Here is a 27,054-nt window from a genome sequence, read left to right as displayed (position 1 = left end):
CGTTGATGGTCTCTGAGTCACCTATGCAGTGTTAGTTTAATCCCACCTGTCTCAGTGAGACAAGTGAAGTAAGACCTAGGGAGAACGAATTCCACTTAAACTAGTGCCTCACTCTTTGAACGATAAATGTGGATTATTTGCAGTACCCATTTAAAGGCATCAGGCCGTAGTTCTCATGTTTAAACCATGTGTTCATCCTCTTGACATATAACCAGTCAGAGATGAATGAAGGCAGGAAGTTCTGGAGAAAGGATTCAAAACGGGTAATATAGACCATGTCCCAAAGATAGCCGTCATCCCAAACCCGGTTCATGACCCAGGAACCACTTCTGGTGCTGATCATGACCTGGTGGGAAAGGCAACATTATGTTTAAGATCATTCTGTAAGAACTTAACAGATACAAGACAATTCTCTGGACATCTTCAGGTGTTTATTTCCTTCACTGTGCAGGCAGGACCACGTTTAAAGAGGCAGGTTTGTGATGGAAACCAGATAGAGGCTGACGTGCACCCTCCCTCCACCTCAGGGGACCAACATGTGGTTATTGAAAGAATGAGAACCAGACATGTTGGGATTTGGAACAAGGGGACTCTGGATTCAACCATGGTGGGTTTCATCTCCATCGCTTTTAGACTAGAGGGTTGGTCTGGTGGAGAGCAGTCAGTCCAGTGAACCCGAGTGCTGGGAGTGGCTGGGTTCAGTGCTGGAAATGTAGCTAAATTTCTAGCTCAAGTGAGGTGAGGAGATGCCAGTGATTTCAATCTGTTCTCTCTCCCTGGCCTTTTTTGCCAGTTTTCTCTACTCCTAGCACCTTGCCAGGCTCCCAAATGGATCAGTACCATTGAAGTTGGAAAAAAGGCCAAAGCAACAGCAAGCAGCCCCAGGATTTGCAAGAGGAAGGAGACTGGGAAATTGAATGTTGGTGCTAGAGCCCGTGTCTTTAAAGGCTTCAGCAGCCTCTGTTCCTGGGAGAGGATGGCACTCCTGGCTCCTTCCCATTTCCCAGGCCCCTCCAGGCGATACTGGTAAGAGCTGCAGGGTCCAAAGTAGACTTTCACAGCCAGTTTAGGATCTCTGAAGAGGAGAGAGAGGAGGTCTGGCTTCGCACCTATCTCTGCAGCGAGCTCGTCCAAATAGTTGATGTAATGGGTCTGAAAAATCTGGCTCAGGTTATTTCCATACCTTAATGAAGAAAGTAAGAAGGGAAGAATCACATAATGTTCAATACTTATCGAAGGATGAAGGAATGAGCGAACAAACAAATGAGTTTTTAGTGAACCTCCTGTGGAAAGTGTTGGCTTATGCCATGGGGAGGCCTGTGTCTCAGATTGACTGTAGGCTGTAAAATAAATAGTCATGAATACATGGGAGTTCTAGAAGTGTGACAGTATATACAGCCATGATCATTATTTGGAATTTACTAAGCAGAGTACCGACTATTCAGGATTGCTGCCAAGACTCATGAGAGAGTGAAGGTGAAAGCCTAGCCCAGCGTCTTGCACAGAGGAGACAGTTAATATATGCTTGTCAACTTATTAAAGTCCCTGGCACTCTGGTTGGCATATGGTGCTCTACAATGTGAGTTGAATGAGAATTTGAACATGAGATACGCCCTTCATGTGGTGTCCTTCATGTAAGGCTCCAAGTCAACTCTTCACAGGGACATGATCACAACTGAACCTCATTTCACTTCAGTCACAAGTGGAAATCCTCAAGCCTTCATGTCACCTAACCTCTTTCTAGTTGACTTGGCTAGGAAATCCCCTGGCTAACATTCCAGAGACTCAGGCCACTGTCCCCACCATTGCTTCCGTCCCATTCCCTCTCCAGCCAAACAGTGTGGGTGCCTGAGAAGATAAGGATTTTAGCGTGGGAACCCTGCAAATCTGAAATGAAATTCAGTCAGGGGAGAATGTTCTGATTTGGTGAAATCCCCATCTTTAAGTAGTTGGTTGTAAAACTACTATGTGTGAGAGTCACCTAGGAAGAGCACAGTAAATACAAATGGCAGCCTCATGCAGAGACTCTGATTCAGTTGGTCTGGGCTGCGTGTGGCCTTGGAATCTGCATTTCTGCAAGCAGCTAGGTAGTTCTTACAGGTGTGTAGAGCATTGTACCTTGAGAAACACCATTCCAGGTAAAGATGAAAATAAAACAAGTTTCTTACAGGTCAATTCTTCTTTTGTTCCTCTTGATAATGTCTTCCATCATAGTGCTCTCTGAGGGCAAGGTACACAAACCTAGAAAACAAAGGCTGGTTTGAATAGTGGGTTTGATTCAGCGTCATCACTTGACCTGGTGGTGGCCTCCTGCAGTTAGGCTCTGGTGTTCCCATGTAGGACCCTCAGGTTGCTGCTGTTGAGCTCCAGGGGGCAGCGTGCCCGTTGAGCTCCCTGTGAGCTGCACTGGGAGCCCAGGCTCCAGCATGCACTCTGAGGCGGGGAAGGGGAGGACTGACACTGGGGACAGAAGATGAGCTCTGCTCTGAGGTGCTGGGAATCCGCAGAGGGTTGTCTGCAGGGGCTGACAGGAACAGATTTGCCTTTGGCAAGATCCTTCTTGAGGCTAGACTTTGGAAAATGGGCTCCAGGGAGGTGAGTTTAGAGGCAGCAAGACCAGTGAAGAGGCTGCTGCCGTAAACTTGGTGAGCGAGGGGCCTGAACTAGGGAAGGGTGGGCCGTGGGACTGGAGAGGGGAGATGGGTGCATTAGCTGTCAGTGTGAGCGCTGCTTCCACCTGCGCAGTGTCCCTCAGGCTTCAGTATTGAAAGGGTCATTTCCCCTGTGTGTGGCTGCTCATTTCACATCTCAGGTCCAATGGGTCCTACCGAGTTCCTCACTGAAGCCCTCCTGCTCAGACGTACATCCCCCTTGCATAGCCCCTGTCTCTCCATGGCATTGCTGTGCACCCAGTTTTCATGGCCAGAGATCAGCAGGTCAGCATCTTGATTTCTCTCCAATCTTCCCATATTGAGTCAGTCGTTATGCCCTGCTGGCTTTGGCCTGACGATTTCTCACATCCACCCCCTGTCCTCCACTTTGTCTGCCTGGCTCATGTTGCATCTCGTTTACTGTAGTCTATAGCAGTTGCCTTTTCGCCAGCCTGAGACGCCATTCTTTCTCTTTTTCAATCTAACTTCCCCACAAACTCTGAAGTAATGTACCAAAAACGTCAATCTGACAGTGTCCGTTTCTTGCTATAACCTTTTACTGGGTCCTCTGGCTGAAGTGCTTTCTGACAGGGAGATTCTAGGACTTCAGGCCAGACTTTATCAGTGTCCCTGAGTGTCTACCTGGTGACTTTTATGGGTAGCCAGATTTGAGAGGAGGTCATCTACAGTTGACCTTCAAGCTTGTTAGCATGTCCTGCGTGGATCCTGTGTCCTGGCTCCTTCTTCAGTAGGAACAACCTCTCACCCTCTGTACCTCATGCATTGTGTTGTAAAAGTGTCAAACAGTGTGTGATTCTCTATATGCATCCCTGCGTCAGAACGTTTGTCTCATTATGCTGAAATGATTTGTTTAAATTTCTCTGTCCCACCTGGTTAGCACAGGGTGTTGTTTTGTTTATTTTTTGAGCTGAATCGACCCTGTTGTCTGGGAAATAATAGTCTTCTGAGGAGTGCTAAGTGCCACGCTGATGCTTAGATAGAAACCTTTCAATAATATTTGAATATTTTAGGGATCTTTGAGGTACAACTGCTCAGGTATTAAGAGTAATTTAGATTGAAGTGTGAGGTGGCCCTGCATCTCTCTCTTTTTTTTTTTCTTCTTTTCCAAGTGAGAGGAGGGGAGACAAAGAGACAGACTCCTGCATGCGTTCCAATCAAGATCCACCTGGCAATCCATGTCTGGGGCTATGCTGTGCCCATCTCTGGCTATACTCACAATCGAGCTATGTTTAGCACCTGAGGTGGAGGCTCCATAGAGCAATTTTCATTGCATGGGGTGATGTGTTTGAAGCAATCAAGTTATGGCTGCAGTAGGGGGAGAGAGAGAAGCAGAGAGAAGGAGTAGGAGGAGGAGTGGGGAAGCACATGGTAATCTCTTCTGGGTGCCCTGACTGGGAATCAAACTGGGGACATCCACATGCCACGCTGACGCTCTACCACTGAGCCAACAAGCCAGGGCTGCTGCATCTCTTGATTTGCACATATTTTGAGGAAAGTATAAACATCCTGTAGGTAAAACCAGGAATCATAGATGTTTGCCTGCTGAATGGTTCTTTCATGATTCAAATAAAAAATAACATGTCAGTCAAAATTCATGAAACTTTCTAATATTTTAAAGGAATTATTGCTGATACTTATTATTATTGTGTTTCCTATTTTGTGACTTCTTTACTAACTTTTTAGGGTATAGACCTCATGAGAGCAGCCAAGGTGGATAACTTCTTGTCTAAAGTCATTATCAAGCAATCTCCACCAACTGTGAAAACCTCAGCCGCTCACTTGCCTACTCACCTTTGAAAACTCTTGTTGCCCAACGAGCTTAAAGTTCAACAGTTGGGAAAATGGAACCTAGAGGCTGGATGAGACCAATACAGGCAAGGGTTGACTTCTCCAGGTGGGAAGGGAACATGTACTTATACAGAGAGACCATGTTATCTTCGACTTTAACAAGTGAATCTTCAAGGAATGGGAAAGAGTATGTATATCCTGTTGCAAAGACAATGACATCAATGTCCTCTTCCACTGTCCCATCCTCAAAGATGGCGGAAGTTTCCGTGAGCTCTACCACTCTTGATTTCACCTTGATGGCCCCATAGAGTATACGGCTTGGAAGGTCATCATTTACTGCAGGTATTTTTATAAGGTATCTGAGACACACAGAAGAAAACACTTAGAAGAGCAGTTAATGTGGAGTCTTGAAGCCTTTCTATATTTTATGAGTTTAGCTCTGAAAATAAGAGTTTTCTTAAATATCCATACACCTTTCTAATGGAATTAGTTGGCTTGCAGCCAGTTTACTATCTCACTTTGAATTTTATGTTACAACTCTCTTGTCTTTAACAAAGGAGAAGCATGTAGGTGATGGGGGTAAAAGATATTTCAAAAAGGGAAGCCTCATCAAGCACTTAGAATGCCAGTGCCAAGGGTTAATCCCTGAGTATCCAGAGGCACTTAGCTCATTGATGCTTCTAGCATTCTTTTCTGTTATCTACCTTTAATTTTCTTGCTGTCCCATTGAATCTCAATCTGATCTCTCAGTAAGAAAGGGAAAATGTGTTAAATTCCCATTAGTTTTAAAAATTAGCAAGGAATCAGTGTGAAAATTAATGTGTAGAATTACATTTGGGGATATTTGTTAATCCCAACTCTCCATGAGGTCTCTATGTGACAGCATGGGCGAGGAAGCCAAGTCTGCTTATAGTTCCTTTTTTTTTTTTTTTTTTTTTTTTTCATTTTTCTGAAGCTGGAAACAGGGAGAGACAGTCAGACAGACTCCCGCATGCGCCCGACCGGGATCCACCTGGCACGCCCACCAGGGGCGACGCTCTGCCCACCAGGGGGCGATGCTCTGCCCATCCTGGGCATCGCCATGTTGCGACCAGAGCCACTCCAGCGCCCGGGGCAGAGGCCACAGAGCCATCCCTAGCGCCTGGGCCATCTGTGCTCCAGTGGAGCCTTGGCTGTGGGAGGGGAAGAGAGAGACAGAGAGGAAAGCGCGGCGGAGGGGTGGAGAAGCAAATGGGCGCTTCTCCTGTGTGCCCTGGCCGGGAATCGAACCCGGGTCCTCCGCACGCTAGGCCAACGCTCTACTGCTGAGCCAACCGGCCAGGGCCAAGTCTGCTTATAGTTCTTAATTCTCTTTCTTGTAGGTTTAAGGGCTATTTTTCAAAAATATAAGTCAATACGTGCCACATGTATCAGGTCTCAGAGTATAGGAGTCACATGACATTTTTTGAAAGATTCCAAAGGGCCCCCCCCCCTTTAAGGGAAGGATTCTATTTTTTTTTTTTAATATTAATATTTTTTTATTAAATTTAATGCAGTGACATTGATAAATCAGGGTACATATGTTGAGAGAAAATATCTCTAGATTATTTTGACATTTGATTGTGCTGTATACCCCTCCCCCAAAGTTAAATTGTCTTCTGTCACCTTCTATCTGGTTTTCTTTGTGCCCCTCCCCTCCCCTAACCCCTCTCTCCTTCTTCACCCCCTCCCCCCTCCCCCAACCCCCCCGCCCCTGTTGCCATCACATTCTTGTTCATGTCTCTGAGTCTCATTTTTATGTCCCTTATATGTATGGATTCATCTCAGTTTTTTTTCTGATTTACTTATTTCACTCCGTATAATGTTATCAAGGTCCATCCATGTTATTGTAAATGATCCGATGTCATCATTTCTTATGGCTGAGTAGTATTCCATAGTATATATGTACCAAAGTTTTTTAATCCACTCGTCCTCTGACGGACACTTGGGCTGTTTCCAGATCTTCGCTATTGTGAACAATGCTGCCACAAACATGCGAGTGCATTTCTCCTTTTCGAGCCGTTCTATGGTGTCCTTGGGGTATATTCCTAAAAGTGGGATAGCTGGGTCAAAAGGCGGTTCGATTTTCAGTTTTTTGAGGAATCTCCATACTGTTTTCCACAGTGGCTGCACCAGTCTGCATTCCCACCAGCAGTGCAGGAGGGTCCCCTTTTCTCCACATCCTCGCCAGCACTTATTCTGTGTTGTTTTGTTGATAAGCGCCATTCTGACTGGTGTAAGGTGATATATCATTGTGGTTTTAATTTGCATTTCTCTAATGATTAGTGATGTTGAGCATTTTTTCATATGCCTATTGGCCATCTGTATGTCCTCTTTGGAGAAGTGTCTATTCATCTCTTTTGCCCATTTTTGGATTGGGTTGTTTGTCTTCCTGGTGTTGAGTTTTACAAGTTCTTTATAAATTTTGGTCATTAACCCCTTATCAGACGTATTGTCAAATATGTTCTCCCATTGTGTAGTTTGTCTTTTTATTCTGTTCTTGTTGTCTTTAGCTGTGCAAAAGCTTTTTAGTTTGATATAGTCCCATTTGTTTATCCTGTCTTTTATTTCACTTCCCCGTGGAGATAAATCAGCAAATATATTGCTCTGAGAGATGTCGGAGAGCTTACTGCCTATGTTTTCTTCTAAGATGCTTATGGTTTCACGGCCTACATTCAAGTCTTTTATCCATTTTGAGTTTATTTTTGTGAGTGGTGTAAGCTGGTGATCTAGTTTCATTTTTTTGCAGGTAGCTGTCCAGTTTTCCCAACACCATTTGTTAAAGAGGCTGTCTTTACTCCATTGTATTTCCTTACCTCCTTTGTCAAATATCAGTTGTCCATAGAACTGTGGGTTTATTTCTGGGTTCTCTGTTCTATTCCATTGATCTATATGCCTGTTCTTATGCCAGTACCAGGCTGTTTTGAGTACAATGGCCTTGTAGTATAACTTGATATCAGGAAGTGTGATACCTCCCACTTTATTCTTCTTTTTTAAGATTGCTGAGACTATTCATGTCCTTTTTTGGTTCCATATAAATTTTTGGTATATGTGTTCTATATCTTTGAAGTATGTCATTGGTATTTTAATTGGTATTGCATTGAATTTATAAATTGCTTTGGGTAATATAGACATTTTAATGATGTTTATTCTTCCTAACCATGAGCACGGTATATGCTTCCACTTGTTAGTATCTTCCTTGATTTCTTTTATCAATGTTTTGTAATTTTCCGAGTACAAGTCTTTAGTCTCCTTGGTTAAGTTTACTCCTAGGTACTTTATTTTTTTGGTTGTAATTGTGAAGGGGATTGTTTCCTTAATTTCTCTTTCTGACTGTTCATTGTTGGTGTATAAAAATGCTTCTGATTTCTGAGTATTGATTTTATATCCTGCCACTTTGCTGAATTTATTTATCAGGTCCAGTAGTTTTTTGACTGAGACTTTAGGGTTTTCTATATACAATATCATATCATCTGCAAATAATGATAGTTTTACTTCTTCTTTTCCAACTTGAATGCCTTTTATTTCTTCTTCTTGTCTGATTGCTGTGGCTAGGACTTCCAGGACTATGTTAAATAAGAGTGGTGAAAGGGGGCACCCCTGCCTTGTTCCTGATCTTAAGGGTATTGCTTTTAATTTTTGCCCATTGAGTATGATGTTGGCTGTGGGTTTCTCATAGATGGCTTTTATCATGTTGAGGTATGTTCCCTGTATTCCCACTTTGCTGAGAGTTTTGATCATGAATGGGTGCTGGATTTTATCAAATGCTTTTTCTGCATCTATTGAAATTATCATATGGTTTTTCTCCTTCTTTTTGTTTATGTGATGAATCACATTGATTGATTTATGAATATTGTACCAGCCTTGCCTCCCCAGAATAAATCCCACTTGATCATGGTGTATGATTTTTTCCATATATTGTTGGATCCGGTTTGCTAATATTTTGTTGAGGATTTTAGCATCTATATTCATCAGAGATATTGGCCTATAATTTTCTTTCTTTGTGTGGTCTTTGCCTGGTTTTGGAATCAGAATTATGCTCGCCTCATAAAAGGAGTTTGGAAGTCTTCCTTCCTCTTGAATTTTTTGAAATAGTTTGAGAAGGATAGGAGTTAGTTCTTCTTTGAATATTTGGTAGAATTCCGTTGTGAAGCCATCGGGCCCCGGACTTTTCTTTGTTGGGAGTTTTTTGATAACTGTTTCGATCTCCTTTGGTGTAATTGGTCTGTTTAAGTTTTCTGATTCTTCCAGATTGATTTTTGGAAGATTGTACGTTTCAAGGAATTTGTCCATTTCATCTAGGTTGTCTAGTTTTTTGGCATACAGTTCTTCATAGTATTTTCTTACAATATTTTGTATTTCTGTTGTGTCAGTTGTTATTTCTCCTCTCTCATTTCTAATTTTATTTATTTGAGTCCTCTCTCTCTTTTTCTTGGTGAGTCTACTTAAAGGTGCATCAATCTTGTTTACCTTTTCAAAGAACCAGCTCCTAGTTTCATTGATCCTCTGTATTGTTTCTTTAGCCTCTATGTCATTTATTTCTGCTCTGATCTTTATTATTTCCTTCCTTCTACTACATTTGGGCTTTACTTGATGTTCTTTTTCTAATTCTTTTAGATGCAGGGTTAAGTTGTTTATTTGAGCTTTTTCTAGCTTCTGAAAGTGTGCCTGTAGTGCTATGAACTTCCCTCTCAGCACTGCTTTCGCTGTGTCCCATAAATTTTGAGTTGTTGTATGCTCATTGTCATTCGTTTCTAGGAATTTCTTTATTTCTTCTTTGATCTCATTCTTAATCCATTCATTATTTAACACCCTGCTATTTAGTTTCCATGTGTTTGAGAATTTTTGAGCTTTTCTGCTGTGATTCATTTCTAGTTTCATGCCGTTGTGATCGGAGAAAGTGCTTGATATGATTTCAGTCTTCTTAAATTTGTTGAGAGCACTTTTGTGCCCTAACATGTGGTCTATCCTAGAGAATGTACCATGAGCACTTGAAAAGAATGTATATTCTGCTGCTTTAGGGTGAAAGGTTCTGAAGATATCTATTAAATCGAGTTGATCTAGTGTTTCCAATAAGTCTGCTGTTTCTTTGTTAATTTTCTTTCTTGACGATCTATCTAGTGATGTTAGTGGGGTATTGAAATCCCCTACTATTATAGTATTGCTGTTGATCTCGCCCTTTAAATCCATCAAAGTCTGTTTTATATATTTGGGTGCTCCTATATTAGGTGCATAGATATTTATAATAGTTATATCTTCCTGTTGGATTACTCCCTTTATCATTATGTAGTGGCCTTCTTTATCTCTTACTATATCCTTTGTTTTAAAGTCCAATTTGTCTGATATAAGTATTGCTACCCCAGCTTTTTTTTCATTTTCATTTGCATGAAACATTTTTTTCCATCCTTTTACCTTCAATCTGTGTGTGTCTTTTGTTCTAAGGTGTGTCTCTTGTAGACAACATATGTATGGGTCCTGTTTTCTTATCCACGCAGCTACCCTATGTCTTTTGATTGGATCATTTAATCCTTTTACATTTAAGGTTATTATTGATATGTAGTTGTTTATTGCGATTTTCTTCTTTAAAGGTGTATTCCTTTTTCTTTTTTTTTTTTCTGTATTCTTTTCCCACTTTATCTGTTTACACCAGGCCCCTTAATATTTCCTGCAGCATTGGTTTGGTTGTAATGAATTCCTTGAGTTGTTCTTTGTCTGGGAAGTTTTTTATTTCTCCTTCAATTTTAAACGATAGCCTTGCTGGATAAAGTAGTCTTGGTTGTAGGTTCTTGTTCTGCATTACTTTGAATATTTCTTGCCATTCCCTTCTGGCCTCAAGTGTTTCTGTTGAGAAGTCAGATGTCATCCTTATGGGGGCTCCTTTGTAGGTGATAACTTTTTTTTCTCTTGCAGCTTTTAATATTTTCTCTTTATCGTTTAGCTTTGGTATTTTAATTATGATGTGTCTTGGTGTAGGTTTCTTTGGGTTTCTCTTTAATGGAGTCCTCTGTGCTTCTTGGATTTGTGAGAGTTTCTCTTGCATTAATTTAGGGAAGTTTTCAGCTATGATATGATTGAACAAAGTCTCTATCCCTTGTTCCTTTTCTTCTTCTTCAGGAACCCCTATGGTGCGGATGTTATTTCTCTTCATGTTGTCACAGAGCTCTCTAAGAGTTTCCTCTGACTTTTTGAGTCTTTTTTCTCTTTTCTTCTCTGCTTTCATGCCTTCATTCCAGTTGTCTTCTAATTCGCTGATTCGATCCTCTGCTCTATCTATCCTGTTTTTAATTCCTTCCATTGTGGTCTTTATTTCTGATATTGTATTTGTCGTCTCCAACTGATTCTTTTTTATACTTGCTAATTCTTTATTTAGGTTTTCAAACTCCCCCTCCATTGTTGTTCTGAGATCCCTAAGCATCCTTACAATCATTATTTTGAACTCCGCATCTGGAAGTTTGATTATTTCCATATCACTCAGTTCATCTCTCGAAAGTGTCTCTTGTGGTTTCATTTGGATTGCACTCCTTTGTTTTCTCATCTTCTTATTCTTTTTTTTTTTTATTTGTAGAGTTGATTGAGTCTAGGCTTGGTGTTGTCTGCCTCCAGTTTTCAGTTGTGTTATTTTTAGGTCTTCGTGGGTTGGTATCAGCTATTATTTGTAATCCACTTTCGGATTTGGGCAGCTTTGAAGTCTTGATTTGTTTGTTTTCTTAACAGGTGATAGTCTTGTTAACTGATCTCAGCAGGGGGCTTCCTTGAAACTGTATCCAGGAATGCTGTGGGTGTAACCTGAGACGCTGAAGGTCTCTTCCTCCAACTAATCTCACTGGGGGCAGGGTTTTTTCTCTCAGCTTCAGTAGGGGGAGGTGTATCTCAGATCTCCATGGAGACCTGAGTTACTGCCCCTCCTCCCCACTTCTTGTTTTCAGCTGTGTCTTGTTGTGCTGATTGGAGCTGGATAGATGTCCGGAGATCTCTGATCCGGAAGCACTTCAGCTCTGTTTTGTGAAAGGTTCAGTCCCTCCCCCAGCTATGGCCGCCTCCAGCACGAATGAGTCAGCTTTTTTATTTTGTTTCTTGCATACCTTAGCCCCTCACAGTCTGTCCCTCTCCCTGTCTTTTCCACTTGGGAGATAAGCTGGTCTTTTCAACCCACCTTGCTCCCTGGTCGCCAGGTAAGTGGCTGTGAGCAGTAGTTTCTGCTCTTTTTCCTCTGTGAAATCCTCTCTGGGCTCTCAGCCTCACCCCCCTCCTTCCCTTCCTGTAAGCAGAGGAGATTCAGGCACTCCTTACCAGGATTATTGTGGCTTCCTCTTTGCTCCTTGGTTTTTGAGAGCTGTTCTTGCAGTTCAGTGTTGGTTTTTCATGCTGATTTTTTCTGAATTGATTTGTATTCCAGTTTGGTGTTGAGAGCTGGGTGTCTGTGCATCCGCCTACTCCGCTGCCATCTTCTCTCCCCCCAGGATTCTATTCTTAACTAAAGAAAAATAAACATATACAAAGTTTGTCTGACCAGGCAGTGGCGCAGTGGATAGAGTGTTGGACTGGGATGCAGAGGACCCAGGTTTGAGACCCCGAGGTCACTAGCTTGAGCGCAGGCTCATCTGGCTTGAGCAAAAAAGGTCACCAGCTTGGACCCAAGGTTGCTGGCTCGAGCAAGGGGTTACTCGGTCTGTTGAAGGCCCGCGGTCAAGGCACATATGAGAAAGCAATCAGTGAACAACTAAGGTGTCGCAACGAAAAACTGATGATTGATGCTTCTCATCTCTCTTCATTCCTCGCTTTCTGTCCTTATCTATCCCTCTCTCTGACTCTCTGTCCCTGAAAAAAACAAAACAAAACAGAAACCCATATACAATGTTTGCTTGTGTTTATAAAGTTCATGATGTATAAGTCTGAGATGAAGTATTTTTTTTTACCTTTGTCAAAAAGACAGTGAATATGTTCTTAAAAGCTGCCCATAGGAAGAACCATCATGCTATACAGAGTTAACAAAGCTTGAGTTATCAGATGGAGGCTTGGACATATTTCCCACCACAACCCTCTGAAAAGAAGGTCCTGTTCTATTTAAGCAGTCATTCTAATGTTGGACAGTCTAGCTATTACAAAGTTATTTCTCTGACCTAGTTCTGCTTTTTGGAGCAGCTCATACCATTTGTATTCCATCTTTTTAAGTATTTACCTTTTGAAAGGCTTACAGAGCAAATATAGAATTCAAATTCCATATGATACCTATAATGGTAGGTTGTAACTTGAACTACCATGTTTGCAACCACACTTTGTGAAGAGAGGCACCTCTGACTACCTTGCTTACCAATGAGTATACCATAAAGAAAGAAAAATAACTACTTGTTTTGAGGCTCAAGGCCATAATATTCATGGTTGAACCACCGATTCATCTGTCATTCCCACATCCATATTAGAACTCTTCGTGGCAGGACATTTTGGAGCATGGATCTAAACCGGGTGTGAAGCACCATGTCCCAGGGATAGCCATGTTTAGAGATACGACTGATGACCCAGGAACCTTGCCTGGTGCTGATGAACACCTGGTAAGCAAAAAGGAAGACAGTTTATATCAGGGCATTGTCCCTTTTGGGAGGAGTCTACCACGTAGGTGACATATCACATGTATGGCCCCAGAAATTCCTGCAGTGCTTTATCTTTAAGATGATTGACCTCCAAGTAAAGTACCTTCTAGTTTTCACTGCTGTGTGGCAACTTTCTCGTAAAAGAAGTATCCAGTGGTATGTACACTGAGGAAAATGACACCAGTCTTGGGAACTTTCACAAAAACATGAGAAGAATCTTTGGACTAATAATAGTCATAAATCCACAGATGTCTACTACTTTTACACTTGTGGTTCAGTGCTTCTTCCGTCTTCTCACCTTTCCACCTGCCCAAGTATCTTTTATGAGGGTAAATAATTGTAATTCCAGGAAATGTATGATGACAACCCAATGACCATAGCGTGTATATGCATAGATTTGTAGTTCCCTAGAGTGGGACTAACAAGGGAATCAGCTTCCTCTCATACTTGAGAGTATTTTGTTATATGTAGTAAGTGTTCAGACTCTGAACTCATACTGTGATTCCCATTCTCTTCAAATGCACCCCTCAGTCCTCTTTCTGGTGTGTTCTTTACCTAGCTTACTCAGATCTCTCATTTACAAAATATATTTTGAAGTATATTTAAAATTTTAGATATGTAGCTTACCTTGCTTACTGTTACTCCCCCGCTGCCCTAATGCATCATCTAAGTTCTCTTAAAACACTACCAACTGTTCTATGAGTTCTGTTGTATGAGGTTGTTAGATAAACAACATTTAACTAAAATTCATGTGAAAGAAAACTGGTTCACTTACATATTTAAGGTCATGGACCCCTGATCAGGACCCCAGATCTAAACTGCCTAAGTTTGAATCCCAGTCCCACCACTGACTGACTGTATTGCTCTGAGCTACTTATTTCAACCTCTCTGTGTCTCAGTTTCTTTCTCTGTAAAGTGGGGGTAATAACAGTACCTGCCTCATGGGATTACTGTACAGTTTAATGAGATTATATATACAGTGTGTCCATAAAGTCATAGTGCACTTTTGAACGGTCACAGGAAAGCAACAAAAGACGATAGAAATGTGAAATCTGCACCAAATAAAAGGAAAACTCTCCCAGTTTCATACCTATTCAGTGCAGTTCGATGTGGGCTCACACACAGTTTTCAGGGCTCCTTAGGTAGCTATCCCGTATAGCCTCTACAGACTCGTCACTGACTGATGGCCTACCAGAACGGGGTTTCTCCACCAAACTGCTGGTTTCCTTCAACTGCTTATCCTACCGAGTAATGTTATTCCTATGTGGTGGTGCTTCGTTATAAATGTGCCGATATTCACATTGCACTTTGGTCACGAATCAAGTATAGCGAGCCACAGAACACACTGAACTTTCCTCTGTACCATCCACATCTCGACTGGCATGGCCGTGGGCTGCTCCGCTGTATACACAGTGTTATGTCATCATCTGCGCATGCGCACATGCTGCCACATCATCCTACAGAAACTGGGAGGGTTTTCCTTTTATTTGGTGCAGATTTCACATTTCTATTGTCTTTTGTTGCTTTCCTGTGACTGGTCAAAAGTGCACCATGACTTTACGGACACACTGTATAAAGAACTTAAATTGTTGTCTGCTGGCTATTAATGCTTTGTGAATTTAGGTTGTAGGAGAGGAGTTTCATATAATGCACACATCTGGAATAAGCCAGAATTTGGAGATAGATTTTGCTGGGAAGGACCTCACCTCTTTACCTTGTGAAGTAGCAACTGCCCTCCCCAATGTTAATTGTTGGGGTGTGTGTGTGTGTGTTAATATACTTGTTTCCCAATGTTTTCCTGCTGCTGCCCTCATGCTGATTTGACAATACTTTGATCAGATATTTGAGATTATACTTAAATAGTCTCATCAGTGTCTTCTTCCATTACTTACTGTCTCCACTTCTTTCTTGGCAGTGACTGATAGTGATGACTTTGTTCCAGTGTAAGCCCTTTATTGATCTGTGGGGGACATACCATGTTTGTTTATCATGTTTAGTACCTGGCATCTTAAGCCCTGGAAGTGTGTGACTCAGGACAGGACAGTTTTGCTGGTCGTGGACATGGCACAGTAAGGCACATGCAGCCCGAAGAACCCAGGCTGAGGAAGCTAGTGATGGAACTGCTGGGTCAAGGCCCTGTTGGGAGGGAATGCATTGGGGAGAGGAATCCAGCTATTTTCTCGACTTGTCTACTTCTGTCAACAGGAAGGGATTTATTTTCTGCTAATCCCAGCCATCACCATCAGCATTATCTACATCTTGTGATGTTTGGCTCCTTGGTTGCCAATGGTGAGCAGGTGAAAGCTGACATGCTTGGAAGTTATCAGTGTATACCTAAATAAATATCTGTGATCTTGGTTGGGAGTCATATTGTCTATTTTATCTTTTTCTGATTCTTTTTTTTTTTTTTTTAATTTTATTTATTTATTTCTTACAGAGACAGAGAGTGAGCCAGAGAGAGGGATAGACAGGGACAGACAGACAGGAACGGAGAGAGATGAGAAGCATCAATCATTAGTTTTTCATTGCACCTTGCAACACCTTAGTTGTTCATTGATTGCTTTCTCATATGTGCCTTGACCACGGGCCTTCAGCAGACCGAGTAACCCCTTGCTGGAGCCAGTGACCTTGAGTTCAAGCTGGTGGGCTTTTTTTTTTTTTCTGAAACCAGATGAGCCCGCGCTCAAGCTGACGACCTCGGGGTCTCGAACCTGGGTCTTCCGCATCCCAGTCCGACGCTCTATCCACTTTGCCACTGCCTGGTCAGGCTATCTTTTTCTGATTCTTTAATAACTAAGGATTGTTTACATTTCAAAAAAAATTTAGATATGCACTAAATTTTTAAGTGGCACCTCCCCCTCATATACAAACAAACTGACTTCTCACTAAGGGCCCTGGTTGGGAACAAGGCCTCTTAGACTGAAAATCATCTGGTTCAACCTTACCATTTACAAAGTAGGAGAACCATAGCCCTGAGAAGTGAAATGGCTCAGTGTAGGTTACACAGCTGATAGTGGCAGAGCTTGGAGGTGAACTCTGGCTCCTTGACACCCAGATTTTCTACAATACCTCCCTGAGTACCTGAGCATCCAGCCAGTTAACCAACCAGCCAGCCAACCAACCAACCAGCCAGCTAACCAGCCAGCCAACCAGCCAGCCAGCCTACCAGCCAACCAGTCAATCAACCAACCAACCGACCAACCAACAAACCAACCAACCACCAGCTAGCCAGCCAGCCATCTAACCAGCCAACCAACCAGCCAACCAACCACCAGCCAGCCAGCCAACCAACCAATCAACCAACCAGCCAGCCAACCAACCCACCCACCAGCTAGCTAACCAACCAGCCAGCCAACCAACCAGCTAACCAACCTGCTAACCAACCAGCCAGCCAGCCAGCCAGCTAAGCAACCAACCAGCTAACCAATCTGCTAACCAATCAGTCAGCCAACCAACCAACCACCTGCCAGCCAGCCAACCAGCCAACCACCCAATTAATGCAGTAATGGAGCCTTAACAGCTCAGATTTTCCAGTGTGTCCCTCCCCTTTCCTCTCCTCCATGGTACCAGCTAAGCAGAGAGCAGTGCACCTGAGCAGCCTTAGTACTCAGCCCAACGGCAATGTCTGCAGCTGAGTTTCCTATTCCAATCACCAGGATATGCTTCCCATCAAATCCCTCTGGTTTCTTGTATTCACGGCTATGAAAATACTGGCCTTTGAACCTCTCAATACCTTCAGGAGAGAAAAAAGAATAGCCTGTCAGTTATATGAAATTAATTTTAATAAAACTGCATTATCAGCTTCTTCTGGGAGATCAATTATTTGCTTTGCCTCTTTCCCTCTTAGGGGAGTTACAGTGGTCAGGCCTATTGAGAAACTGAAAGTGTAAAGCATATAAGAAATACTAGGTTAAGCATATGGGACAGGACCAGCAAAGTTTCCAAGAACTCTTCCCCCTAACTCTGTCCATGGGCATGAGGCTGCTGAAAAGGCTCCAAGGATGGAACAAAGTCACCGGTGTCTTGCAGGATGGAAAAAGGCCAAGGTAGGCACATGGTACAAAGGGCCTCTCCAACAGAGAACCAGTGTGAATAAGAATTCCCTGAAATCCTTCCTGCCTTCGGAGGAGGTTAGCTGGATACCCTGTGTAGTGAAGACCCAAAGAGGTCAACAGGAATGAAGGTGGTGTTTGGAGTCTTTCTAGTCTTTCCCCACTTTGTATTTTGTGCAGTTGCAGCAGCTAATTCTGCTGTCAATCCAAAGTGCATGGAAAGTACTTGACACTTGCTCTGGAAGGCTGGGAATCCCCCAGGTCTCACCTGGAAATGACCCCAGTGGGAGGTGGGGTTTGAAGTGATGGCCATTGCAAACCAAAACTGCATCGAAGACAGCACTGTGCTCCTTGCCTTTGCTCTCAGTGACAACCTCCCATTGGCCAGAGGAGGAGAAGTCTGGGCGTTTTTTCACTCTGAGGACTGTTGTCTTAAAAACACAATGAAAGCATCAATGAGTATTCATGTGGCACGGCAGGGGCCTTGTCCAGTACCCTGGGAGTTGGGTTGGGTAGAGTGCAATGTGTGCTTCCATTTAGGTTCTATTAGGATCCATTTTAAGCCAGTTAAGTCATAGAGTGCTAAGTGTGACCTTCTTGTTCTTTGTCAGGGAGCTCCCTACGGAGGACACGTGGCTTTGTGCGAGAGCCCCCACTCAGCAGACTAAGGATGAGCAGACGCAGGAGTGGACAGTAAGCTCTGGGTTAAATGAGGAAGGCAATTTTATCATTCAAGTGATCTCACCATTAGTATTCATCCAGAATCTTTTATGTATTTACCTCTATGCAGACACTGCATTAGAGCTGTTTTATGGGAAGTGATTAACGTAGTGCCTGGCATATTTCCAGCACTCTGTGAATGGTCCTTGTTCATGTTTCATATTTTTATTTTTATTTCTACATTTATAAGTGAGAGGAAGGGAGATAGTGTGAAACCCTCCCGCATGCTCCCCGACCAGGATCTACCCGGGCTGATGTTCGAATCAGCCAAGCTATCCTCAGTGCCCAGGGCAGACTCTTGAACCAATTGAGCCACTGGCTGTGGGAGGGTAAGAGAGAGAGAAGCGGGGGTGGAGGGGAAGAAAAGCAGATGGTTGCTTCTCCTGTGTGCTCTGACTGAGAATTGAAACTGGGACTATGCTCTATCCAATGAGCCAAACTATCAGGGCCCATTTTTCATATTTTTAAAACTGGGCATATCATGATGGCAGTACTTCTCATGATCTCACTTGGATGAAATAATATTTTGGTTCATTGCTTTGTATTTTTTTTTTCATATAGCTCACTGGAGGTCTATGAATTTTCAAAAGTATTATACATAAAGTTCATATGTCTGTTGTATATTTAATGAGCAATGTCAAATGGAAGCAACACTTTTCTCACTCTTGGATGAATAGTATACTTTTTTTGCAAGTATTTGAGTCTCTCAGGCATGCTTTTCAAGTTTCAGATATTTTCAAAATATCACAATGCTATTTTTTGAGGCTGTTCAAAATTTAAAATGCATATGGAATATTAGTATAATGCTTATGAGAGTACTGTACAATGTCTGGGCTGAATAGAGACTCCAGATTTGTAGTCTCGATTTGTTTATTAGCTTAAATACTGTGGATTCTTACTATTCAAATGTGGTAGGGGACCAGCACTGTCAGTATCACTCGGAAGGTTATTAGAAGTGCAGCAGAGACATTTACATTTTGAGTTGTGCCCCAACATCTGGCTTATACTAAATCAGAGTCCGATAGATGGGAATGTGTTTTCCTAACCCTCTCTACCCCCAGAAAACAGTTACCAGAGTAAAGTAGAGAACCAGTTCCCTTGTAATTCTAACATGATCTTTAAAAGAATATAGACTATAAATTAAATAGCGTGTGAGGCTGATATACCTGTTAAATAGTAGATTGATAGCTATGTGGACAAAGTCCTATAAAAGCTTCTGGTGTAAAGAATCTGTCATTTATAGATGGAACTATCCAGACTTGGTGGGAAACCACAATGATGGAATAGGACGTAGTAATTGTACTTATAATGATAGCTTTTCACCAAAATCAACTTTTTAAAGTTAATATCATACAAATCTGGGACAAAACTAAAAGTATTGAGAAAGTAAGATGTGTTAAAAAATTAAGCTCCACTAAGAGTTAGTTATTCAGAGATGTAACCGAAGCCCATTACTAGTTCTCATTGTGCAGGTTATTGATAAAATTCAGCATGTTAAATGAGATACTGTTTTTTGTTGTTGATTATTTGTTTTTGAGGAAACACACGAAAGATGGTTCTAATTATATTTTGAAATAATTTGGCTATCTTTATCTTGCAAGAGATTTCATGCAAGGAAAAGAATTAGTAGAAGGAATTTCTACAGGATCTGTAGATGTATGGAGAGCTATGAGTTTGGTTAGTACATTTTTCTAAGAAGTTTTGTGTCTATAGAGAGGGTGAAAACCTGTTTCCTTATAAATAATGAATTAAATAAAATTATGTATAATAAGACATATGTTGACTTAAAATAAGTTAAATACAAGTTGGAAGTTTTCCAGATCCTTTTTTTTTGTTTTTAAAGGAAATGATGCTCAGACTTTATAGGGGTTATAAATATTAGTTTAAATGTATAAATTATATAAATATTTTCATTATCAATATCATCATCATTTAAACCTTCTTACAGATCATTCCTTCCTTCTGTTAATTTATATAATTTGTAATATCAGGGTCTTTCAGAGTTTTCTTTCATGCTTTTGTCTTTCAGCAGAGAATGGGATACTTTTGTTTTATTCACAATTTCTTTCATTATAGAGTAACCAGCTCTGTTTAAATGTGATCTGAATTAATGTAAAGAAAACAGTCCACCCCAAAATACAGTACCTGAAACTGAATATATTTTAGAAGATCAAACTTTTTGGCAAAGATCCTGAAGTATTCCAGGAGCTTAGAATTGTGCAGAAAGTTTGGAAAATCTTCAGGCATTGGAAAGTCACTGAAACAGGACATTTCTTTGCTGGTGTTGGTGATGACAGATTGATAGATACTTGCTCGGCCATCTTCAACATTTTCCTAAAGCAGCAAATAAAAGTAGTTATATTGCATTAAAAATATGCCCTGGTTTCCTTCTTGTCTTCTAAATCACCAGCCTGGGAGGTCTGATCCTCTTGGGTGCAATGTAGGTGCTCTGTCATCCTGTGTGGTAGAGTCTAGGTGGGGCCTTTCCATGTCACTCACTGGCAGTCCTGTTGCCATTGGTGGACTTAGGAAGGGAACCATCCTTCTTTGGGCACATTTAGCCCCCAGGTCACTACCTTTTAAATGTCATTTATGGTGACTACCAATTCCCCCTGAGGAGGCTATCTCCACTTTTTATATCTTTAGAAAACAATAAACACTGGGACATTGGTGAGAGAACATGATAGTTAGTTTTAACTAAAATGAGTTCGTTGGGGAGTTTTCACAACTTGATTTGAATTCCCTGCCTTCACATTCTGCTCCATGCAGATCAGCCTTCCTTAAGCGATAAAGGGGAACAGCATGGATACCAATGGAACCTTAAACTGCAGTTCTGATGTTAGCCAGTGTGCTTCACTATCCAGAGGTAGCACATGCTATGGTTGCATTGATAATTTCCTCAACAAGAAGTGCTCTGCTTAATGCTAGTGTTTAGTATTTTAAGTCATCACAGCAAACAAGGAGGAGTGATTCAGTGTCCCTGAAGCTGGCATGTTACTGAAGAGGCTTTTATATGAAAATTCAAATTATGGCTTTTAAGAGCTCCTTAATATATGCTTCTGCCTATGCAGAGACTAAGGCAGAATCCAGGCAAATAGTAGTTGCTGTTATGACTCAGCATTATGTAAATGGCAGAATAGTAAGTAAAGGACAGAAAGTATTCAACTGTAATCTCATGACTACAGTAAATCAGTTGTGCACGTTCCTTTCTCATCCATAGTCATAGGAAATGATTACTTTCTGCCAATCTAAGGATGAAGGATCCTTTAATCTTTGGCCACACTGAGAAGGCCTCCTGGACCAGCAGGAGCTGGTCTTTGGAGTTAGACACGTGTTAAATGCACCTCTTTCAGAGCGTGTGAGCCAGGAGCCGATCAGTTCCCTCAGCTGTAAGGTGGGGTGTACCAGCTGAGCAGTGACTGTGTCTGTTGTTACTGAGGAAGCTCTAAGCTTCAGCAAAGCAGTCATTACAGCACACTGCTCCCTGCAGCGTAAGGAGGGCACCTGGGGTAGCTGCTCTGACACCCGGGTGCTGATGCAGGCACACTCACTGTCACGCCTAAGTTTTCTGACGTTTTCTGTACAAGAAGTTTTACTCGATTTTGTTGAACAAACTCAAAAAGAGTCTGGAGGCTTCCTAGAAATATGTGACAGTTTTTCAAGGGTGTTAAGGTTGGTTGGAGTGTTGTTCTGCTGTGCCAAAGGTGTGGGTTTGGTCCCTGGTCAGGGCACTACAAGAATCAGCAGTGGATGCATAAATAGGTGAAACAACAGGTCAGTGTTTCTTTCTCTGTCTGTCGTCTATCTCTCTCTCTTCCCCCTTTGTTCTCTCTGTTTTGAGAAAATCAATAGAAATGTTTAAGTTCCCCGGCTAGTCAAAACAAAGGAGAATTGTTTCCTCATTCTTCAAAAACTTGCTTTTGGTAATTTAGCAGGTTGACTATAGTGACTCCACTTCATTTCTTCCCTCTATTTCTCAATTTCAAAGAATGAAAAACAAGTGGCCCTCCTGGTGTGTTCCCATCACCAATGTTCCCCTGGGCAAGTCCTAAACCTCTGTTTCCTCTTCACACGTGAGAATTATCATGACAGCTACTTCCTAGAAGTCTTGTGAAGAAAAATGAGGTGATGCATGAAATGAGGACTTCCCATGTTTTTGAAAACATGCTAAATATATGTTAATTACCCACCCTCCCTTTGTTCCTAAGCTGCCATTAGGAGTGCTGGAGAACCTTGTGGAAGAATTCAGCACCCTCTGAGCAGGGCATGGCACAGCACGAAGATTCTTCAGTTTTGTTTTAACTTGTCACAAGTACATTTGTTATGTAATCTTAGGAGGAATGTATGTAAATATAGAAATGAAAGAACAACTTATGTTCAAAATTGGTTTGAGAAGGAGGCCTGGTGAAGAGGCAGAGTTGCTCTGGGCGTGGGCATGGCAGCCTCAGCATCCCTTTCAGCACCTCCTCCCTTTGGTAGTCTAGCCAGCTGGTCATCAAGACCCTCATGTGGCCCCACTGGCCTCTGAGAGTTTCCTGACTATATGTTTCACTCTGCCGGGACATCTGTTTGTCCTCTGTGTTGCGTGAAAATTGTGACATCTCCGTATTGAATACAGTTGTAAGCCAGGTTTGAAATGTGATATTGTTACAGCTTCTGTTGGTTTATATGCTTTACTATTTTATACCTAATTAGGCTTAATTAATTTACATTTTAATTTTTTTTCTGATAGGAAGTTATTTCTAATTTTTTTTTTATAGAGAGGGATAGACAGGGACAGACAGACAGGAACAGAGAGATGAGAAGCATCAATCATTAGTTTTTCTTTGCGCATTGCAACACTTTAATTGTTCATTGATTGCCTTCTCATACATGCCTTGACCGTGGGCCTTCAGCAGACCAAGTAACCCCTTGCTTGAGCCAGCGACCTTGGGCTCAAGCTGGTGAGCTTTTGCTCAAACCAGATGAGCCCTCGCTTAAGCTGGCGACCTCGGGGTCTCAAACCTGGGTCTTCTGCATCCCAGTCCAACGCTCTATCCACTGAGCCAATGCCCGGTCAGGCAAGTTATTTCTAATTTTGAAATGTTAGACCACATAATCGGCTAGTAGGAGAAATATTTTGGTGCTGAAAATAGCAAATCCTATTTTTGAGAGATCACTTGAAAAAAACCCTCTCATTCTTCTGCTGTGAAATAATGATAAGTAAGGGACACTGGCTCTTTTATTAAATCTGGAATCACGTAGCAGAACAAAATAATGACCAATTTATTATTAACAGAAATTTGTGATGATTTCACATTCCTTTTTAGGGTGCAAAGTCTACCTGGGGGATAGAATCCCAAGTGGAATCTCTATGTGAGCTCCAAGTGAACAAACTAACACCTCATTGGTTAAGACAGGATTAACCACCTGCTAAAGAAAAGCTGTAATGATTTTAATGAGTTGTTCATAATAAATGAATGTGATTCATCTTGGGATTTATTGGGAACTCTTCTTAAGAACAGATTCCCCTCTGCAGTAGATTTTTATTCAGGAAGTCAGGACTGGCTTTCAAAATTCAGTACCTTAAGAAACTCCCAGGGGTGTCTTATAGTCAGATACATTTGAAAACTCAACGTGAAAAAAATCCATTTTGTTAAAATATTCAGTTTGAACCAGCAGAGTGGACGTGCTTGCCCTCCCCCTGATGGGTCAGCTTGTAGGAAGAGCACTTAGGAAGTTTCGGGTGATGTAAGAGTCTGCATTCCATGCTCCTAACCCCTTTGCCACTGACTGGGCTGGTTCTTCGTGCTTTAATCTCTCACTCTGATGCCCCTGATACATAATCCTCAACTGGGCACTTGATTTCTGAGCTGAGATTTTTGTTTAACTTTATTGAGCAAGAATGTAAATTAGGGCATGGTTATCAGTTGGGATTTAACTGCTTAGAACTCATGGAGACCCAGGTTTAAATGCCTGTTCTTCCAGCTGTGTGACTGTAACCACATCATCTAACCTCTGTGTTTCTGTTTACTGTCTATAAAATATAAACAGTAATTGTAGCTAACGTTTATTGCACTGGAGAACAAGTTTTTTTTCTATGAACTGTCTTTTTTATATTTCAAAATAGCCCCGAGATATATTTTTCTGTTAATATGTTCATTATACAGAGAATACTGAGACGCAGGAATGTAAATAACTTGTCCAAGGTCTCACACCCAGAAAGTGGCAGCTACTATTCAAGAGATTGTAAGGAAAAAACGATAAATCTTTACAGCTCTCTGGCAAAGTCTCTTTCTAATTTTTATACAAATTCTGAAGGAGAGCTAATATTACCAGTAATTTGGGTTTGGCTAATAGCATGAATTTAATGACTAGAATATGTTTAATAATATAGTAAAAGAGTTTCCCAGCAATTCTACTAGACTGTCATCAGTAAAGCTAAGCAAACAAAGTGTATTTGTCACAGACAAATAAAGGTAAGTGGTGATAAGGGCAGACTCTAGTAAAAGCTTTCAATGATTGGAATCGATGAGGTATCTTGGAAAGAAACCCTGTCCCTTCCATTTTGTAAATTGTTCTCTAATGTTAGTATATTGCTTTGAGGATGACAAAAATCATGAGCTGCAAGACAGAGCCATACAGAGAGATCATCACACGCCTGACTGTGCTCCAGGTTAGGATAGGAATGACCTGGGAGAGACGCCAGCCTGTTTCTCCAGCTCCTGTACAAGCTGCAGGAAGTCTGTCTGATCACAGTGGCTGAGCGAAGCCCTCCATAGGCTCAGGAGTAGCTACAACTCACCCTGAACTAGCAGCAGGACCGGAGCAAGAAACAAGAAGATCTCACATACTTTGAACTTCCACAGTCCTCCGATATCGTTGGTCCTCTCAAAGCAGGTGGGCGTGAGGCCCTCATCCACACAGCACTTCAGAGAGATCAGGCCACTGGCTCCTGCTCCGATCACGGCCACTTTCTTTGCCATGGTCTGCTGTCACAGGCCACCAGTCAGTACTGGTTGGGTACTGGACTTTAATCTCCTGTAATTTAATAACCAGCTGGAATGGAATAAAATGCTGCATTAGTCAAATTTCAAAGTCTCATAGGCTTTACCCAAGCCTTGTTTATGTAAAGTCTCCGTTTAACATTTCCAAGCAGTCCATTTAACAAAGCCAAGCGATTCAGTGACTTCAGTGAATGAGCCAACTCTTCCGTTAGGTCGCTGGAGTTGAGAGCATTAGAGTTCAGAGCTGAGCTTTTCCTTGTCGCTCCCTGCCCCCCACCCTAGGGGTTATCCTTACCAGTTAGTGTCCTTTGGCACTGGCTCTCTGATTCGACTGTTTCCTTTGTTGCCTGTGTGCTCAGAGGCAGTGAGCAGGGTTTTAAAAGTTGGAAGAGGCAGTGGGAATTGGGAGGAGCTTCTCACTGCAACACTGCCAGCTGAAACTCCAATGACTTAGCTACAAAATCACACAAGGAGTCCATATTCTGAGGTCCAGGGCAGTAGTGATGTGTCTATACAGTAACAACATTATCTATACTCTTACACACGTATCATTCAGATAGTCTTTATGTACCAGTGATAAAGCACTTTTATAATGGATGTAGTCAGTGTTCATGTACAAGTTAGCAAATATGGGTAAATAAAAAGTTGCATGACCCTTAACTCCATCATACAGAGATGAACATAATGACTGTTGACAACTTGATGTATCTTTCCCAATACTTATACACACACATGCATGCACATACGAACAAAAATGAAATCACACTCTAATTTCCACCTGGATTTTTCACTTCCCAGTATCTTAATACCTTTATATCCATAGCAGTGTTTTTAATGGCTCTGTGAGTTCCATTTAGTTGATGGATTAGTTATCCATCTAACCAGTATTTATTTTTGTGTGTTGGACCCTGTTTCTGGCATATCACTGTACCTTGATGAATAAAAGAGATTGTGCCTCTGTGTCTCACAGAAATGACACGCTTATTCTGGCCTGACTTTTTTAGCCTGGACAACTTCTGGATCCTAGCACACTGTGCTTATCTCTTCCTAGGTGGCTTAACCTGACCAGACCCATATCTCATCTTGACCTGATTGCTTGTGGGTACTGTGGCTTGGATGAACCTAGTGGTCTAGTGGTCTTTCTTAGATGTTCTTGTGAATTGCCCTCTTTTTTGGGTTGTTATAGAATTGGTAATTTATTTTTGTTTACAATCTCAGTTATTAGCACTAAGATGAATCATGAAGACTAAATCATGAGGCTGTGAAATAAACCTTATATGGTCAGTTAATCTACAACAAAGGAGGCAAGACTATAAAATGGGGAAAAGACAGATTCATCAGTAATTGGTGTTGAGACAACACCAATTATTTGCATGTAGCATGGATGACTACCTGCAACAAGAAAAGAAAATCAACAACTATCTTACATAATATACTCCCCTCTGCTGAATTAAATACTTATATGTAAGACCAGAAATCATAGACTTTCTTTTTCTTTCTTTTTTCTGAGTAAGAGGAGGGGAGATAGTGAGACAGACTCCCATACACATTTCTTTTCGAGTCCGCCAGGCAACCCCTGTCTGGGGCCAATACTCGAATCAAGCTATTTTAGCTTCTGAGGCTGGTGTCTTCTGATCTACTGAGCTATCCCCAATGCCCAGGCCTAGTGCTCAAACCAAGCCACTGGTTGTAGGAGGAAGAGAGGGAGAAGGGAGGGAAAGGGTAGGAATAGAAGCAGGTGGTTGCTTCTCCTGTGTGCCTTCACTAGGAATTGAACCCAGGATGTCTATATACCAGGCCGACACTCTATTCACTGAGCCACTGGCCAGGGCCAAACTTTCTAGAAGAAAGCATAGACTGTAAATTCTTTAACGTTGATCTTAGAAAAATGTTTCTGTATATGTCTTACTAGGCATGGGCAACAAAAGCAAAAATAAACTGCTCACAAAAATTAGGGATATATATTCAATATATATATTTTATAGAGACAGAGAGAGTCAGAGAGAGGGATAGATAGGGACAGACAGACAGGAATTGAGAGAGATGAGAAGCATCAGTCATCAGTTTTTTGTTGTGACACCTTAGTTGTTCATTAATTGCTTTCTCATATGTGCCTTGACCATGGACCTTCAGCAGACCGAGTAACCCCTTGCTCGAGCCAGTGACCTTGGGTCCAAGTTGGTGAGCTTTTGCTCAAACCAGATGAGCTCGCGCTCAAGCTGGCAACCTC

At 41.7% G+C, this 27,054-nt stretch overlaps 1 protein-coding gene across 1 annotated transcript; it reads right to left on the bottom strand.

Annotated features, from left to right (window-relative positions):
- Positions 1–833: 833 nt before the first annotated feature.
- On the bottom strand, positions 834–26,983 carry LOC136325939 (dimethylaniline monooxygenase [N-oxide-forming] 2-like). Its single transcript, XM_066261131.1, is given in 10 exon segments — positions 834–855; positions 857–1,183; positions 2,169–2,241; positions 4,464–4,819; positions 12,825–13,024; positions 16,657–16,799; positions 17,387–17,549; positions 19,984–20,172; positions 24,672–24,876; positions 25,120–26,983. Coding segments are annotated over 9 exon segments (1,605 nt in total). The 5' UTR covers positions 24,804–24,876; positions 25,120–26,983.
- Positions 26,984–27,054: the final 71 nt, after the last annotated feature.

Source organism: Saccopteryx bilineata, chromosome 2 (genome assembly GCF_036850765.1).
Source record: "Saccopteryx bilineata isolate mSacBil1 chromosome 2, mSacBil1_pri_phased_curated, whole genome shotgun sequence".
Lineage (NCBI taxonomy): Eukaryota > Metazoa > Chordata > Mammalia > Chiroptera > Emballonuridae > Saccopteryx > Saccopteryx bilineata.
This window is presented reverse-complemented; position numbering and strand designations above follow the sequence as displayed.